Source organism: Bubalus kerabau, chromosome 1 (assembly GCF_029407905.1).
Source record: "Bubalus kerabau isolate K-KA32 ecotype Philippines breed swamp buffalo chromosome 1, PCC_UOA_SB_1v2, whole genome shotgun sequence".
Taxonomy (NCBI): Eukaryota; Metazoa; Chordata; class Mammalia; order Artiodactyla; family Bovidae; genus Bubalus; species Bubalus kerabau.
Genome location: NC_073624.1, coordinates 90,360,530 through 90,378,671, shown reverse-complemented (window position 1 = coordinate 90,378,671; position 18,142 = coordinate 90,360,530). Strand labels below are relative to the sequence as shown.

Sequence of the window (18,142 nt, the reverse complement as noted above, 5' to 3'; positions counted from 1 at the left end):
AATATAGCCAATATAATAATCACTTTAAATGGAATATAATCTGTGAAAATATTGAGTCACAATGTTGTGCACTTGAATCTCATATAATATTGTAAATTAACTATTATTCAATTAAAAATAAAATACAGGTCCTTAAAGAATCCCATTTTAACCCATCTTGGATACTTTTAGGAAGTCTTTAAAAAAATATTCTATCTAGGATTTTAATTGTTTTCAGAGGGATGACTGGTCTAAATAAGCTATTACTTCTTTTTCCTGAGGAAAAACTCCCACCTGCCTTTACCATATTCTACTGCTTCTAATCTTTCATGAGTGTTCAGTTATCATCTTTAAGAAGTCTCTGAACACCCCCAACCCCGGGGTTATGCTAAGCTGCTTCTTTTCTGGGTTTCTTCTGGACATTGTTCCTTCTTGCAAAGCTACATTATATTGAAGTAATCTATTAGTGGTATCATTATTTTCTGTGAGCCGAACGTTTCTTGCAGATGAGGGTCCTGTATGGGCTCCAACTTTTTCACTTCCAGGGTCTAGTGTTAAACACAGTGGCTGATATACAGTAGGAGTCTCAGTAAATATTTGATAAACTGATCTTTAATCAGATTCTCCCAACACTCCCATACACACTCACCACACATAACCTGCTTATTCTTCAGTTCCTATCTTTGTAAACAGCTCCTCAATTCGTTCACGAGCTCATAGCAAAACTCTAGGACTCATTCTTGGCAAGCTGTAACCACTCCAATCCAGCTTGTAGTCAATCACCAAGTTCTATCAATTCTGACCTTAAAATATTTCAAATGAACCCACTCCTCTCCCTTCCTGTGGCCACTACTCTGGTTCAACTTCCCATCATTTCTTGCCTGCATCTCTTAATTGTTCTTTTCTCTGTCTTACTCCCTACTCTGTTCCTTCTGTAATCCATTCTTCATTATAAAATCAAAGTAATTCTTTAGAAGCACAGCTGTGATCATGTCACTTGCGCAAAATCTATCCATAGCCTCCTATTCTTTGGGGATAAAGTTTAGACTCCTTTACATGTCCCACAAACCCTGCCTGGTCTGCAGCATTTGCACCTTTCTAGCCTCAACTTGTGCCCCAGCCTACTTATTCTGACCTCTTTCGTTTCTTCCAACTTCCTAAGCTCTTTCCCTCTTCTAAATCTTTGAATACTCTTTTCCATTTGCTGGAAGGCCCACTCCCTACACCTCCTCCACACTTTTCATCTGGCTATATCCATCTATCTTCCAGGTCACAGGGAAGTTTTCCTTACTCTCCCTGTATGACTGAGGTCTTCTATTGAAAGTCATATTATCCTCCACACTTTTCCTCTATGTAACTTACTACTATTGTCATTATTTAGGCACTCAGGTGATTTTTTAACATTCATTTCTCACACTAGGCTATAATTTCCATAGAGACAATGAACATGTTGACCTTATTTTCAGCTATATCTTCAGCATCTATTACAACAAACAGCAAAGTAATAGGATTAAATAAGTATTTGTTGAATGAACAGATGAAGGAAGGAAGGAAGGGGGAAAAACCTATTAATTACTGAACTCTGAGTAAGAAGCCTGAAGGAATAAATGCTCTATTTGCCCTCCAGGGGGAAACATACTCCTACTAGAAGTAGCAGAAGCCTGAAGACAGCACAAAACTATGAGATTAACCATAAATTGTTTCACAACCGCCTAAAACTGATTCAGAGAATCCAGTCATTTCCTTGCTAGTTGGACTCTCCAGATCAGTATGAACCACCCACTGAAACCAAGCAGTGGGCACTTCCTCTGTTAACTTCCTTCCCCTGAAGGATTTTAAAAATTCTCCTGCTGGAGTTTGTCTACTCCTGTCTTGGTTTGCTAGGAAATCTACCTGCGCACAATCTTGAAAAATCTTCTTCCTGGAGGAGGAAATGATAACCCACTCCAGTATTCTTGCCTGGGAAATCCTATGGACAGAGGAGCCTGGCGGGTTACAGTTCATGGAGTCACTAAGAGTCGGACACAAATGAGTGACTAAACACAGCACCTTTGTAATTTGAATATTATCATTAAAATTGTGACTTGTATTTTTACTTTAGCATTTTTTCAAAATCCCTCAGGCAGTCTTTCTTTATAAAGTCTCAAAATTAGCAAAATCATTCTGATACTGGAAAATATTGGTAATCTGTAGGTTCAAAAAAATAATAAAATATTGACGAAAAGCTGATTTAAAAAACAGTGATTCATAAATTTCCCTAAGCCTTGGGGAAATTTAAAAGGAAAAAGGAGAAACAAAGTTTGAATACTGAGAGCACGTCTGCCTTTGAGCAATCCTGAAAGAAGCCTTGTTTAATCCTGATGACATGTCTTGGGGAACTACCCCTGCTGCACATTAATGCTGTTCTTTTCCTCCCTGAACTACTTTCTCTAGGACAAGGTTTATAAAAAGTTTCATGAGGTTTACATTATACCTCCCCAAACTTTTTTTTTCTATTTTGAAAATCTTCTTTCAACTTTCCTTGTAAATGCACCACTGACTTCTTTCTCAAGATCAGGGACCAGTACATAGAGGCATTCTGCTACCCCAGGCTTTGATAAATTGGTTCACTTAGTTCAATTCCGTTTGCATTTATCCAATACCTACTGCACGTTTGGGGCTGTGCTGTGGGGAGAGGTGAGTGCAGGAAGTCTAACTGCCTGCAGTAGAGGTGCTTACAGTGTAACTGTGGGAACAAGACATTTGGTAACCTCCTTGAACAAATACAAAAGTGACATAGATAAGGACCAATATTTATATAGTTTACAAAACCACTTTTCACAAATATGATCTAAGTTTTATAAAATTAACTGTTGGGGTAGGTGTTGTTACCCTCATCCTATTGTTCAATCATCAATAAATTGAGGCTTAGGTGTGTAACTTGCTTAGACAAATAAGGTAAATAGAGCTACTATTAGAACTGGAACCCTGGTCCCTATGGTATTTGCATGGATATTTCATTATTTCTAAATTAAGGAATACACTACAAGTGATAACCCCTAAAATTAAAGAAATTCAAAATAGAGAAAAATGCACTATTATACTAATAAAAGACAGTTATTTTTCCCAACTAGTCTGACCTTTGGATCTTACTTTTTCACTCTACATTGTTAATTTTGACAGATCCCCTCTCTTTCCTTTACTCTTAGGGTCTCTCAAACTTCCTTTTGGTTCTTTTCCTTTGGTGATACGAAAAAGCTTCTTTGGAAGGAATCTCTTCTTACTTAACTTGCCTTTCTCTAGGAAGGGTGTCAGGAAAACTTTTGTCTCAATATTTGTGAAACAGCCCCTGAAAAAGGATGAGGCCTTTTTAGACAAAAGAGTTATTGATGCGTTCTGGCCAGAAGCCAGAAAACTGTTGTGAAAGGCTTCATGTTACCACTTAGAGAAGTGGCAGGGCAGAATTCCTCTCCTCCAAGAATTGCCACTCTAGAGGACTTCACTCAGAAGGAAAGGGTTTGGAACCAGCTGGTGAAAAAAAAGGAGTTTTTCACTCCAAAAATAAACTGCACAAAAAGCTCATGGCTGTTAAGTTGATGCAGTGCTCAAGGAGCAAGACACCAAGATCTGCAAGCTTGATGGCATCTATCCATGGAGACTGGATGCTGATACATGTTGAACGGTGATAGCAGCAATCACTACAAGTAAAACATCATTATCAAATTTCAAGTTCAAGTTTATGCCAAGGTCTGAAAATAGGATCACTAGTTGTACTGTCAGTCAACATCATCTAATGAAGACTTCTTCAAAACAGAACTAGAACTAGCAAAGGTGAGAAGAAAAAATAAAAGTCTTATGAGAGATACAAAATATTTTTTTTTTAAAAACTCAGGGAATCACTTGTCATCAAAGCATGAAGATCAGAAATAACAAACTGAAATTTATAGAGATAGAGTTGGGATATTGAATTCAAGATTCATGGGATATTATCAAAATGCCAGTTTAATTTTTTTAATTTTTAAAATTAATTTTTATTAAAGTTAGTTGATTTACAATGTTGCATTAGTTTCTGCTGTACACCAAAGTGAATCAGCTATACATATACATATACCAGTCTAATTTTTTTACTTTTGCTGTCTTTTAAAAAGATTTATTTGGAGGGGATAATTTTCTCATGCCCCTAAATGAAAAATTGAGCAGATTCTCTGACTTTTTGGCTTATTCTTTAATAATGTACAGTATTTTAAGTAATGGCCACTTTAAGTTAAAAAAAGAGAGAGAGAAAGAGAGAGTCTATTTAGTAATTAGAATGTTTCTAGTCCAAGATGGCAATCAAATCTTTCAGTCTTCATTCTAAGATGCTAGTGTAAGCCCTCTTCCCCCCTCTCCCATGCAAGTCCTGCCTTCAGCTTTCTCCTCAACTTGCCTCCTTCTCCACTGCTGCTGCTGCTGCTGCTAAGTCGCTTCAGTCGTGTCCGACTCTGTGCGACCCCATAGACATTCTCCACTAGCTAACTGCTATTTGATCTGCTGTGTGAAAGTAGAAGGAGGCAAGACAGCTAAGGGGATAGGAAGTTCTGTTTTGATAGGATTGGTCTATACAACTGGGTCTGACAGATGGGTGTTTTTGTGCTTTTAGAGGTTCTTTGGAGATTCCCATCATTAGAGACCTCTTCCTTGAGTGCCTTTGGTCTAGACAGACATAAATGTTTGCCTACAACAACCTCTGTAGATTCTAGGACTCCTGTGTTCATCTCTAGCTTCTGCTCACTGGGTACCTCTACACCTCTAGTCAAGTCTTTTGAATGGGCCAGCAGGCCTAATGCTGACTGTCCTCTGTGTGGCCCACATCAGGTCCAGGACAACATGTGCACATTTGTCATCCCTACCTAATCTGGGAGTGCTGGTGAATCCCAGGGCAGTCACCTCTAGTTTATGGCCACTGCCTTCTTTAATTTATATACAAGAGTCAGTGCAATTCTCTGTGTTTTACAACTATGAAAAACAATTCCCAAACTCTTGGGTTCCACAGAGCGCCTCTTTAGGCTTGAGAAGACGTAGCACCAGCATTACCTCATTCTGGGAGCAGTAGGAGCAGGAGCTGAACAAAACAAACACAAGAAACCTCTCCACAGACCCTCTTTCTCTATGCTGTCTTGATCTTACCACGAAGTAGAACTGTCCTTCAACATCAACTTTGTACCTAAAATTTTAGTTGAAATATGGTGATCTTTAATTGCCACTGACTGTTCTCGATCCTTGATAATAAGGAAATGTGTCTCTGCATCTCTGTCCTCCCTGCATTGCTGAGCTCAGAGCCTGGAACAAAGTAGGTGCCCGATAAATGTTTGCTGAATATATGAATTAAAGGGTCTGAAACCACCTTTGATTTTGCAGTGGATTCTCAGAGACTCTATAACATAGAGTCTTTTGTACATGTATTTCATACATCTATAAAATAATACATATGGATGGGCTATTTTTCACTCCCTTGAATACTAAGCATCCCTAATTTATATGATGCTTGGTGTTTCCCAGAATCTGTATACTTTAGCATTTAGCAACCAAGAAATTTTAATGAATGAGATAATGACCAGGGGAAATTTTCATCTTTTTTTAAGGAAGAAATGGATACATAAATGAGATTGTTCAGGTTTTTAGAAAACTTATGGGGTGTCAAGTCAAACCTCAGAAAAGATTTCTCCTAAAGCTGTGGGTACTATGGATATTGTTTGAGTGGTTTATTTCAAAACCCTAAAGCTGGACAAAACAACAAAGAAACATAAAAAATAGATTTAAAATACCTAGCAAAAATGTTAATGTGTACTGGCAGATGGGTACTGTCTTTCTTGTAAGATGCTTTTAGAGGTTCTTAAACATAGGTAATGCTATAAAGAGTTCATCATTCTATTCGACTTAGCTTTTTTGTATGCTTGATCATTTTCATAATACAAATAACATTTAAAAATGAAAGCTTGGAAACAGCAGACTTTATCCTGTTTTGGAAAGTAGGTAAAACTATTTTTTAAAAAAAGACAAAAATGGAACAGAAACTATATAGATTTTGCCATCTTATAATTAAGGTTTCACGAGTCAGATTAATACACACCTGCCAATGCAGGAGACATAAGAGACTCGGGTTTGATCTCTGGGTTGGGAAGATCCCCTGGAGCAGGGCATGGCAACACTCTCCAGTATTCTCGCCTGGAGAATCTCCGTGGACAGAGGAGCCTGGTGGGCTACAGTCCATGTTAAGTTGCTTCAGTTCAGTTGAGTCACTCAGTCATGTCTGACTCTTTGAGACCCCATGAATTGCAGCACACCAGGCCTCCCTGTCCATCACCAACTCCAGGAGTTCACCCAAACTCATGTGCATCGAGTCGGTGATGCCATCCAGCTATCTCATCCTCTGTCGTTCCCTTCTCCTCCTGCCCCCAATCCCTCCCAGCATCAGGGTCTTTTCCAATGAGTCAACTCTTCCCATGAGGTGGCCAAAATATTGGAGTTTCAGCCTCAGCATCAGTCCTTCCATGAACACCCAGGACTGGTCTCCTTTAGGATGGACTGGTTGGATCTCCTTGCAGTCCAGGGGACTCTCAAGAATCTTCTCCAACACCACAGTTCAAAAGCATCAATTCTTCGGCACTCAGCTTTCTTCACAGTCCAACTCTCACGTCCATACATGACTATTGGAAAAACCATAGCCTTGACTAGATGGACCTTTGTTGGCAAAGTAATATCTCTGCTTTTTAATATGCTATCTAGGTTGGTCATAACTTTCCTTCCAAGGAGTAAGTGTCTTTTAATTTCCTGGCTGCAGTCAACATCTGCAGTGATTTTGGAGCCCAGAAAAATAAAGTCTGACACTGTTTCCCCTGTTTCCCCATCTCTTTGCCATGAAGTGATGGGACCGGATGCCATGATCTTCGTTTTCTGAATGTTGAGCTTTAAGCCAACTTTTTCACTCTCCTCTTTCACTTTCATCAAGAGGCTTTTGAGTTCCTCTTCACTTTCTGCCATAAGGGTGGTGTCATCTGCATATCTGAGGTTATTGATATTTCTCCTGGCAATCTTGATTCCAGCTTGTGCTTCTTCCAGTCCAGTGTTTCTCATGATATACTCTGCATAGAAGTTAAATAAGCAGGGTGACAATATACAGCCTTGACGTACTCCTTTTCCTATTTGGAACCAGTCTGTTGTTTCATGTCCAGTTCTAACTGTTGCTTCCTGACCTGCATAATCTCATTCAATTTCCTTGAAACTTTCTCAAGTAAACATATGAATTAAAAACAATGTAGTTAATACATGGCTACAGTTTCAAGTCAATACCCCAGACTCACTCCCAAACAGTGGAGAAGGAAATGGCATCCCACTCCAGTATTCTTGCCTGAGAAATCCCATGAATAGAGGAGCTTGGCAGGCTACAGTCCATGGGGTTGCAAGAGTTGGACACAACTTAGCAACTAAACCACCACCACTCCCAATCAGAGGGCTACACCTAAACCCCTCTTCCACAGAGCTGCCAATAACCAAGTCTTCCCAGATGGCTCAACTGGTAAAGAATCCGCCTGCAATGCAGGAGACACACCTAGACACCAGTTCCTGCCAGGAGACACACCTAGACCCCAGTTCTATCCCCAGGTAGGGAAGATCCCCTGGAAGAGGGCATGGCAACCCTCTCCAATACTCTTGCCTGGAGCAGACACGATGGAAGTGACTTAGGATGCACGCCAATGACCAAAGCAGCCTTTAGTCCCAGAGTCTGGAATTGGTGGCTTGCAAGTTGAATGTTCCCTCTAAAACTTTTCTTTAAAACAAATATTGCCAACATTTGCAATTCACATTTTTTAAATCTAGGTTTCATCTCCTTTTGAAAAACTTAACTATCTCACTATAGCAGAGTGGTAGGAGGTGGGGGACACATTCCTGCCCAGAAAAATTATTTTTGAGTTTGGAACTCAGGAGCCTCGCTGAACCTTTCCAGTTCGCCATTTCCTCACCAATAAATAGAACTTTCTGGGCCCTGTTTCACTCTCAAACTGGTAAAGTACTGTTTCTCTGAGCAAGCTTTGGGGAGTGGCTGAAGGGTAGATATAGCACTTAGTCTGCCTGTGTGGTCTGCTTCACTCTGTGCATGGACCACTACGTGCCGCTGGCTTCGAAATATTTTTTTTGCACGGAAAATTCTTCACTCGGAGGTGTCAGCATCTCTGCTTGGGAAAGATTAATGTTAAGCATGTACATCTTTTTTCAGCCCTCAACATTTGGACTAGTATTCCTCTTGAGTGCTTGTTTATCTTTAATATAGAGAGTGGACAATATTCGCAGAAGCATAAATGCGTTCCAATATTTTATGAAAAATGCTGGAAGTCTCTTATTTGCCAAAGATACTTCTCACTAACAGCTTAGTCTCCAAACCAATAGAATCAGTGTCGCAAGTTTGGGAATAATCTGGAAAAGGGGTGTTCAGGTCCGATTATCAGATGGGGACAGTAGGAGGCAGAGGAGGGTTCGGATGAACTTGTTGCAAGCCTGGTCCACGTAGGCACAACACCTGCCAGAGTCGGGCCAACAGCCTGCAGCTGATGAGCTCTTTGCCCACCACCGCCACAGACCGAGCCCCGCAGGGGCGGCCGAAAGCGCCACATTGCGCATGCGCCAAAGCCTTTGCCGCGGCTAGAAAGTAAACTGATTAAACTCCGGTTAGACGGAAGCGGCTTCGCACGTCTGCGCAGGCGCGTTCCGCCTTCGGACGGTGGTCAGTGCGCAGGCGCGCATCCCAGTCGCCCAACCTGTAAACAGAGCAGCCCTCGGGAGACAACTTCTGCTTCCGGGTCACGCCTTGACAGCCGCTTTCACCACCCAGGTCAGCTCTACGGTTCGGTGAGTGTCGCCCCGCGGCAGGAATATCTGCAGTCAGGTTTCCTAACCTCGGGCACCACGCACAGTAGCACTTCCACTCCCCGCTCGCGATCTGCCAGCCCTCGAGGCTGGAATCTCGTCCCGGGCTTTAAAGAGATCGGGGCGGGGATTGCTACGCCTTTGGGGCTCCCCGGGAGATTTCGTGACCCCCCATTTCAGTACCGGCCCCGCGAGACCTCCTGGGATTGCTGTGGTCTTTGCGGAGCCCGTGCGGAAAGTGACACCACATGTCTTCGCCCTCCGCCCCCTAGACTCGGCTAGACCTAGCTGCCGCGAGCCCCCTCAGCTGGTGCGGTGGGGCGGGGCGCGCCTGGCCGGGTCGCGGGCGTCTCAGCCCATGGGCGAAAGCCCGGCCTCCCTAGCACCAGAGCTGCTGAATGTCGCCTGTCCCCTCCTTTGCTTCTAGCTTCGCATTAAGAAAAACCCCTTGGTGTTTTCTTCGGATCCGAAGTGGAAGAAAATGGGAGAGAGGGAGCTTTCTGCTCCAGCAGAGGAAAGGGGCCACAGAGGGTCAAACCGTGGACAGGCTGCTGTCTGGCGATATGTCGAGTCTAGATTTCGTGATCCTTCCTGACAGTGAATGTTGTCAATGTGCCCCAAAGTTGCACTCTTCAGCAGGAGCTTTGAGGCAGCCGCAGAGGACTAGTGGTTGTATTCTCAGTTAGGATTTCTTAGCCTGGAGTCCAAGAAAGCTCCGAAAATGATTGCAAGGGTCTAGTCTTTTTTTTTTTTTTTTTTTTTTTTCAGATTATCTTGACCCAGAAATGGTTAACAGAACCACTTTGGGCTAAGCCTTCCACTTTGGATGCTCTGTTTGTTCTTGGAATCGCTGACTCGAATGCATCTGTACCTTTTCCCCTTTTTCCTTGCAACAATGAAGTGTAAGATACAGACTCTTGTCTCTGAGGAGTTTCGTGGCTGTTGCAAAGATTAAAACGTATTCCAAGTCTAAACTATTTGGAAAATTTCAGAGAGGCAAATAAACAAGTGTGTAAGCTTATTAAGAATAAATAAGCTTTGTTCTTAATAAAGTAGGGAGAATACCCTAATTTGAATCATTGATACCTATGAATTGATTTTTCAGTTCAGTTCAGTTCAGTTCAGTCGCTCAGTCGCGTCGGATTCTTTGTGACCCCATGGACTGTAGCAGGCCAGGCCTCCCTGTCCATCATCAACTCCCGGAGTTCACTCAGACTCACGTCCATCGAGTCAGTGATGCCATCCAGCCATCTCATCCTCTGTCTTCCGCTTCTCCTCCTGCCCCCAATCCCTCCCAGCATCAGAGTCTTTTCCAAATGAGTCAATTCTTCGCATGAGGTGGCCAAAGGTTGATTTTTAAATTCCATTAATTAATACTATATATGTTTTAAACAGATAAATGGCTACCCAGTAGCAAGATGGATGAGTTTATAGTATTACTACATAATGTATAAGGGGAGAGTCCATCACAGAAGTTACATCATTTGAAATGACCAAAATAATTTTAGTGTTTTTCCCTTAGTAATCATCATGTGCATAAGATGTCTAATTACTGTAAGTCTTAAATTTTTCTAGGGACCTAAGTAATAAGCTTTACATTGATTCAACAAATATTTATTGAGAACCTGCTGTGTGCCAGGCACTATTAAAAATAACACTGTATTTACTGGCAGGGAGCTTGTGGTTTGATAGGATCCTGGATTACTAAATGGTTACACCTAGAGAGCATACCATGCTTTCTTTACAGTTTTTGATATATGCTTTTTCATAGAAATGCTCTGCCTTCTTTGCTGTAATCTTAAATGTTCCCCAACTGGTATATGGCTCTTAGAGAGCCAAAACTTTTTATCATAGTTGAATTTAAGTATTGTTTTGATTGTGTTGTGTTTAGTCACTCAATTGTGTCTGACTCTTTATGACCCCATGGACTGTAGCCCGCCAGGTCCATGGAATTCTCTAGGCAAGAATACTGGAGTGGGTTGCCGCTCCCTTCTCCAGGGGATCTTCCAGACCTGCAAATTCTTTATTGTCTGAGCCCATATTGCATTATTTTCTTCTTCCAACACAGAACTCAGGTCTACTTCTCAGTTGTCACAAATGGCCAATTATTAAATTTTTTAATTCATTTTTCACTCTTAAATCTGCTTGTTTTCCTGCAACTGCAAACATATATCATTAGTCAGAACTTTTAAACTTCTTTCCTAATTTTATATGGATGACCCCAGAGTAATTATACTTTGGCATTCCTTCCTTATTTTAGAATTTCACCTCAAAAACTTCTCATTTTTTTCTTTGCTAAAGCCATTTTAAACTATTTCACAGATGGCTTGTCATCATTAACATAAATGCATTTGTTCTGTTTCTTCTCACAGGTAATAATCACTCCTATACCCTTTAGTCAATCAACCAGTATTTATTAAATAGCTACTTTTTGTGAGACTCTGGCTGGCCTGAGATGGTCTAAAGAAGTAGAAGAGGAGAACCTTGCCTCCCAATTGATTACAGTTTAGATGGAAAAACAGTATGAACATAACTATACTGCAAGGTCAAATGTAACAAGTAACCTAAAGGGGGTGCTGATAATAAAGACCACATAGTTCAGAGGAGGAAAACAGATGTTTTGTGAAATCCTTGGCCTTTACAGGAATCCCTTTCCTGGCTTGGTCTTTTTTAAACCATAAAGAGCTCCATGGGGAGCTTGGAGCATTTGGGGAAGTCCTGTGCAGGATGAGGTCAGAGAGTAGAGCCGGGGTTCCCAGGGTCAGAATCCTTTCGTCCAGTTTACCCAGCTCCCTCAGCAACTATCATTATTCTCCTTCTTGTGATTAGGAAAAATGGTATTAATGAGTCACTGACTCTTTGAAATCTGGTTTTACTAGTGGGAAGGCCTTAGAGAACCTCTAACCCTAAGGACAGGTGTGCTCAGTGGTATTGTGTATGCCTAAAACATCTTTGTTTCAGGCAGTTTGGAGCATGTGAACGTACTCTGAGCCTTGATGAGTTCCAGTATGTGGTATATTATGCAGAGCATTCAGAGCAAATACTCTCTCTCAGAGCGCTTAATCCGAACAATCGCTGCCATTCGCTCCTTCCCACACGACAATGTAGAGGACCTCATCAGAGGGGTGAGTGTACTGGGCTGACGCAGGAGTCCTTGGGGAGGTGAGGTGGGAAAGTTCCTGGGGAATCCTAATAGATTACAGATTTGCAGCTCTGACTCACCACAAGATCACAGGGAGTTTTTACAGTTTTTACAATATTCTAACGTGTATTAACCATTAACATATGTTTTGCTTCTCCCCCTCCTGCCTTTCACTTTCTGCAAATGATATTTTTCTTTGGGAATTATGTTCTAGATAACCCTAGTTTCATGCTCTTTGTGAAATCTCTCTCTGGGTATGGGCATATGGGATTCAGCAAGCTCAAACTCTTCTACACATGTTGTGCTAAGGGAAGAAGGAGGAAAGCAAAGCATTAGTGGTTTTCAAACCCTTGTAGTTTATAATAATAATTACATGGAGGGATATCACTGGCCTTCTATCCTAACAACAGCTACCACTTACAGTTCTATAGAGATTATTAATCCCTAAAATGCATGGTAATTTTTGACTTAAGGAAACACTTTAACTGTCTGCTGTCTAACCAGTACTATTCTGTACTTCTCTTAAATGGCTAGTATCCTGGAAGGGGCGTTGATGCTTTTCTGTATATTATTCCTGTTGAAGAGAAGTTACAGGGTAATTTTTTTTTTATCTCTAGAGAATGTATCCAGGTGGCTACTTCTGTACATTCTTTTAAACAGCTCTAGAATCCTGGTTACAGCCTAGAGCTCTGTAGCTGCTTCAGAGTTGTGTGGCACAGATGTGAGAAGAAAAGTCAGACAGCATTAGCTTGTTCTTAGCAAAAATGGTATCAGAAGACTCAGCAGTAGAAACTTTGTCACATTCTAATTCCAGCTCTGCTGCTGAGTCATTCTGTGACTTTGGTCAGACCGTGGTGTCTCCAGCTCCTCCATCAGATATGAAACAGAAGTACCAGTGGGGGCTAGGTGGCAGAGAATGCTGATGCCAAGGGGCCACTTAGTTTATAAGTATATGCTATATATGTTTATAAACAAAGACATAACATTAAGATGACCTTACTGTTAGTGACGGTCATCTGTCAGATGGCAAGAAGAGCATGCCAGTTCTCCTGGCTTCTCTCTGAAAGACGTGTTCCTGACTTTTTCAGAGCTTTCCAGACTTTCAGAGAAAGTCTATTGCTTTTCCAGCTTTCCTGCCTGGTGATAAGGTTCTACTGCTTTTACATGCAAGGTTATGTCCTTAGTGATGTCCATCCCCGTGGCCATCTTTCAGGCTAACTTGTGGAGAAACTCAATGACTTGATCTAAGGCATCGACAGTTCCTTTCATTCATCTTCAGTGCATTCAGTGTATTGGTTTGGATATTGGCATTGTAATTTCATTTAATTAATAGGAATAGGCACTGGGGCTGGCCGTATATTTACAATACAGTCAGAGCTAGAGCCCTTCCCCACCCCCACCCCAGACATTGATCTGAGTCTTGTCCTGCATGGTGAGCCAGAGCTGAGCACACAGTTGAAGTTTCCTTCTGTCCCTAGGGAGCAGATGTGAACTGTACCCACGGCACGCTGAAGCCCTTGCACTGTGCCTGCATGGTGTCCGATGCGGACTGTGTGGAGTTACTGCTGGAAAAGGGAGCTGAGGTAATGTTTTTTAACAGTCACATCAGTGATTCACTAAAACTTGGGCTTCACACTTCCTTAAAATGTTTTGTCTCTTCTCCTATCTCTTCCCACCTTCTTGCTCCCACCTTCTTGCTCCCACCTTCTAGGTAACTTTGGTGTGGCCAATGTTCAAACAAAATGTAATGGTAAATCATCCAAAGTACTTCATTCTGTTGCCTTTCTTTCATACACTGACCATGGCTCTGGGAAGAGGTAATTTTTATCTCCCCTTAATCTCCCAGCCTTCCTTCTGGGGTTGTTTGTATTTCTATTTAATCCTCTTTTGACTGTTCAGTCCCCTCAACCCTGATTCAATCTAAACCACTTGAGACTTGCCACCAGCGTGCACTTCTCACATGTCTGTCAATGGAAAATAAGTCAGTGGGTCAGTCCCTTCCTCGGGATTGAGCAACTTGTGCTCTTTCTGCCCATTCATTTTTTTCTGTTTTACCATATCTTGTTATCGTCTTTCTAATGTATCTTAACATAAAAAAAAACATAGATTAACTTTTATTGGCATTAGCAAGAAGCAGCATAGTATAATGAATAAAAGAAGAGAGAGTCTGAACCCAGACTTCATGGATTTGAATTCCAGCTGTCATTTCCAGCTTTGTGATGTTGAACAGGTTACTTAACCTTTCTTTGCATCAGCTTCCCCATCTATAAAATGAGGATGATAAATGGTGTATTCTTCATAAGGTTGAAACTGTTTAGAACACTGGCATGTAGTAATTATTATACTAAACGAGTGCCTATTAAATAAATAAAGTAGCAGTTTTGACAGCTTTTGTGGCATCTTCAGGGTGCACAGGTTGAGGCAGTCATTTGAATCAAAGACGCCATGAAGCAGGTGTGCAGGCCCCAGACATGCCGGTGGGTAAGCCTGCTCTAGCCCCCAGCATCCCCACCTCCACACAACCATGCTGTTCTCTGCCTGTCGTGAACCATCCTGTAACTTTTGTGAGTGACCCTGAAGTGAAAGCCAGTGATGAATAGCAATGATGAAAGTGAGGCTATCCCCGGGGTGAGGGGGCAGTTTTTAGCTAAATAGAAGATTGAAGATTAAATATTTCAGGGGTGGGGTTTTTTTAGTGCATTTTATGGGGGAGAAAATTCACTATTTAAACCTAGGATTTAAATGAAATCTTTGTAGCCTCCAAATATTATAGGAGATGCTGAGTAGCAAGCCAGCGGCTTTTCAGCATTGGAGGATTTGTGCTCTTTCCTTGGCATGCTTTCCTCCAGATTCTCTCATGGCCCCACAACACACGTTTGCAGGGGGCTGACTTGGATGAATAGTTCTGAGCTGCTCTGTGTGGTTAAAAAACACAGCAGAGCTACATGGGCAGAAACTTGACTTCATTATTTTTCAGTCTGGTTGCCATTAGCCACAGGATACAGAGTGAGTCAGGATAAGTAGAATAATCCAGAACCTTTACTCTGGCCAGTATGTTCAAGCTGCCTTTCAATAAATGTCTTTCAGAGTAGTTACAAGTACTTAGACTTCTGTTTCTTCCCCCTTACTGTGTGGTAGAGGTCCTAGGGAACAGTAAATAAGAATGTGGCAGCAAAATCCTAGATGATGCAGGCCAGCTAACCAATGGACATAATAGAGTGTTGGTTGTTTGGGGACTATTGTTTTCCTACTTGCTCCTCAGCTCCATCCTGAGCACAACTCCCTGGGAATTGCTTGTTGACCTGCATGTTCAGAAAATTACATAGCAAAGACAGTGACTAGGCACATGCAAGCCTCTTTGCCCGCCCATTGTCCATACACCGTAATATAGTTGCTCCCTCTTCACAGGTGAATGCCCTGGATGGTTACAACCGAACAGCCCTCCACTACGCAGCTGAGAAAGATGAGGCTTGTGTGGAGGTCCTGTTGGAGTATGGTGCAAACCCCAATGCACTGGATGGTAACCGAGACACCCCACTTCACTGGGCAGCCTTTAAGAACAATGCTGAGTGTGTGCGGGCCCTCCTAGAGAGCGGGGCCTCTGTCAACGCCCTGGATTACAACAATGACACCCCGCTTAGCTGGGCTGCCATGAAGGGAAATCTTGAGAGCGTCAGCATCCTTCTTGATTATGGTGCAGAGGTCAGAGTCATCAACCTAAAAGGCCAGACGCCCATCTCCCGCCTGGTGGCTCTGCTAGTCAGGGGGCTTGGGACAGAGAAAGAGGACTCTTGCTTTGAGCTCCTCCACAGAGCTGTTGGACACTTTGAATTAAGAAAAAATGGCACCATGCCACGAGAAGTGGCCAAAGACCAACAGCTGTGTGAAAAGCTGACTGTTCTGTGCTCAGCCCCAGGGACTCTAAAAACACTCTCTCGCTATGCTGTGCGCCGGAGCCTGGGACTCCAGTATCTGCCAGATGCCGTCAAGGGCCTTCCTCTGCCAGCTTCTCTGAAGGAATACCTGTTACTCGTAGAATAGCCTGGAGGAGACGTCAGGCCGGCAACTCTGCGTAAGGTTTTGCCCTGCAGCACCGTCTGTCTTGGAAAACAGGAAAAGCAGTTGTTCCTGTTGTGTGGTTTATATTTCAAGGCAACATGTCACAACAGTAACCTTCACATCACCTCCCCTCCCCAAACCAAGCAAACAAACAAAAAAATGTCCCTCACTTTTGTTTCTGTTTCTTGCTTACTGGGCCTTTTATATTGCACCCTGCAAAGGAAGAGTTCTCCCCAACCCTCATTAGGGAAAGAAATCAACAGTGAGACTGAATTTCTCTGGGCAGATGAAGAGTATTTATAGCATGTGCATTTGGTTTGCCTTTGGGAACATGATTAACTTTCGGAAGAATCCCTCTAGCAACATTTGAATTGATCTGTGAAGAAGTTTAAGAAAATTCCAGCTAACAGCTGCAGCCCAAAGATGAAGATACTACCGCCTCAGATGGTGCACAGGTTCAGAACTGGGCCGGATGTCTCTAGAATCATCCCTGGGCATTCAAAAGGGACTGGCCCCTTCTCACCACTGAAGGGAAGGGCAGTTTTTGCTCCTTTTCCATGAGTGTGCCCAAGGCTTACAGTAGTTCAGCAATGTTATTTTAGAAAGATTATCTTGCTGCTGTCCATGTAGTAGGAGATAGGAGGTTCTAAGCAGTCCTAAGAACTTTTCTTCAAATGCAGTTCTTTCTCTTCCTGACAGCCAGTTGGCTTGGCAGGCTCTTGCTGCGCCCACCATAGAGGGAGGTGTCTGCTCTAGCAGGGGAGGACATGGGCTGGGCTGCCTTTTCTCATGCGTCTTTCACTCACTCTGCTAAGAGTTTGGAGTTTGTTTTCAGTTGTTTTGGAAACTTTGCTTTTTACTGATCTACACAAAAAGACATTGGTGGTGTGGGTGGAGTTGGGGAGTGGGGGAAGAGCACTCTTAAGAGCTTCCTCTGAGATGACCCACCTTCCCAAAAGAGATCTGTTTTAGTGAACAATACTTAGTCTAGGTACTCTTCATGTTCCTAAGCTAGATCAAGTTGTTGATTCTAGATGACCTTATGCAAATGTGAAAGACTTGTTTTTTTAATTGATTGGGAACTATAAATAAAAATGAACAGAATCTGGAGACACAGCTAATTTGAAAAAGTATGTCTGCTTTTGTCCTTTTGTTATTGGTGTTTTTTGCTCACGTACAGAAAAAAAAGGAAATAAAAAGATCTAAAAGCAAGTTTGGAAATTTCTACTGTTCCTACTTTTCGTTACATCATCGTCCTGAGTCCCAGTGCCATCTCTGAGGCTGTCACACCACCTGCACAGGCTGTTTTGAAGAATCAGTGATAATGGTGCTTGATATTTATTAATTTCTCTTCCCCTTAAAGAACTGTACAGAGAACATTTGGCTGCTTTAATTAATGTTGGACTCTGACAAGACTTCTCGGTCATTTTTTAGAACTGTTTCTAGGGGGTAGTAGTTACACTTTGGATAGCCAGCAAAAGTGAAGTACTGGACAGTCCTTTACCCACTCCAGTGTTCTTGCCTGGAGAATCCCAGGGACAGGGGAGCCTGGTGGGCTGCCGTCTATGGGGTTGCATAGAGTCGGACATGACTAAAGCGACTTAGCAGCAGCAGCAGCAGACAGTCCTTTCCTCTGTTCCTTGGAAAACCCCAAACCTCCTTCCTGCTTCAGCAAGCAAGTGAAGAAGCTGTGTTAGCGGGAGAGATACGTATGCTTGTGCCAAGAGCCAGGATCTGATTCTTGGACTCTAATCTCAAGCCTCTCATTGACAGGGCAGCATCCCATCAGTTCAGGGCACAGTATGCAGACGCAGTCCTGAGGACCAGCTGTATTACGTGGGTGCTTGCTAATGAGGAAGTGTGGAACAGAAAACAAACTGAGCTGACCAAGAACTCGTGGTTTTCCAAAGCAGCATTTCAACCAACCCACCAAACTAGGTCCAGAATTGAATGTCTCTGTTTTCCAGGCATGTCACCCCACTGAGATGGAGTCTGGCTTTCATCCAGAAAGGAGCACAGGGGGAAAAGTTGAGAAGGAAGAACCCTGGATTGTCGGAGTAGAGATTAGGGAATGGCTGGGAA

General features: G+C 42.5%; 1 protein-coding gene across 3 annotated transcripts; it reads left to right on the top strand.

Moving 5' to 3' along the window:
- Positions 1-8,685: 8,685 nt before the first annotated feature.
- On the top strand, positions 8,686-17,173 carry ASB8 (ankyrin repeat and SOCS box containing 8). Of its 3 annotated transcripts, XM_055582093.1 has the most exons (5): positions 8,705-8,841; positions 9,628-9,761; positions 11,825-11,984; positions 13,480-13,584; positions 15,410-17,173. In XM_055582093.1, exons 3-5 carry the CDS (start codon positions 11,856-11,858, stop codon positions 16,040-16,042), a joined length of 867 nt encoding a protein of 288 aa, XP_055438068.1. In that variant the 5' UTR covers positions 8,705-8,841; positions 9,628-9,761; positions 11,825-11,855; the 3' UTR covers positions 16,043-17,173. The 3 variants fall into 3 exon arrangements, with proteins under 3 accessions (XP_055438061.1, XP_055438058.1, XP_055438068.1); XM_055582086.1 differs by lacking the exon at positions 9,628-9,761 and having other exon boundaries at positions 8,686-8,841; positions 11,821-11,984; XM_055582083.1 differs by lacking the exon at positions 9,628-9,761 and having other exon boundaries at positions 8,688-8,841.
- Positions 17,174-18,142: the final 969 nt, after the last annotated feature.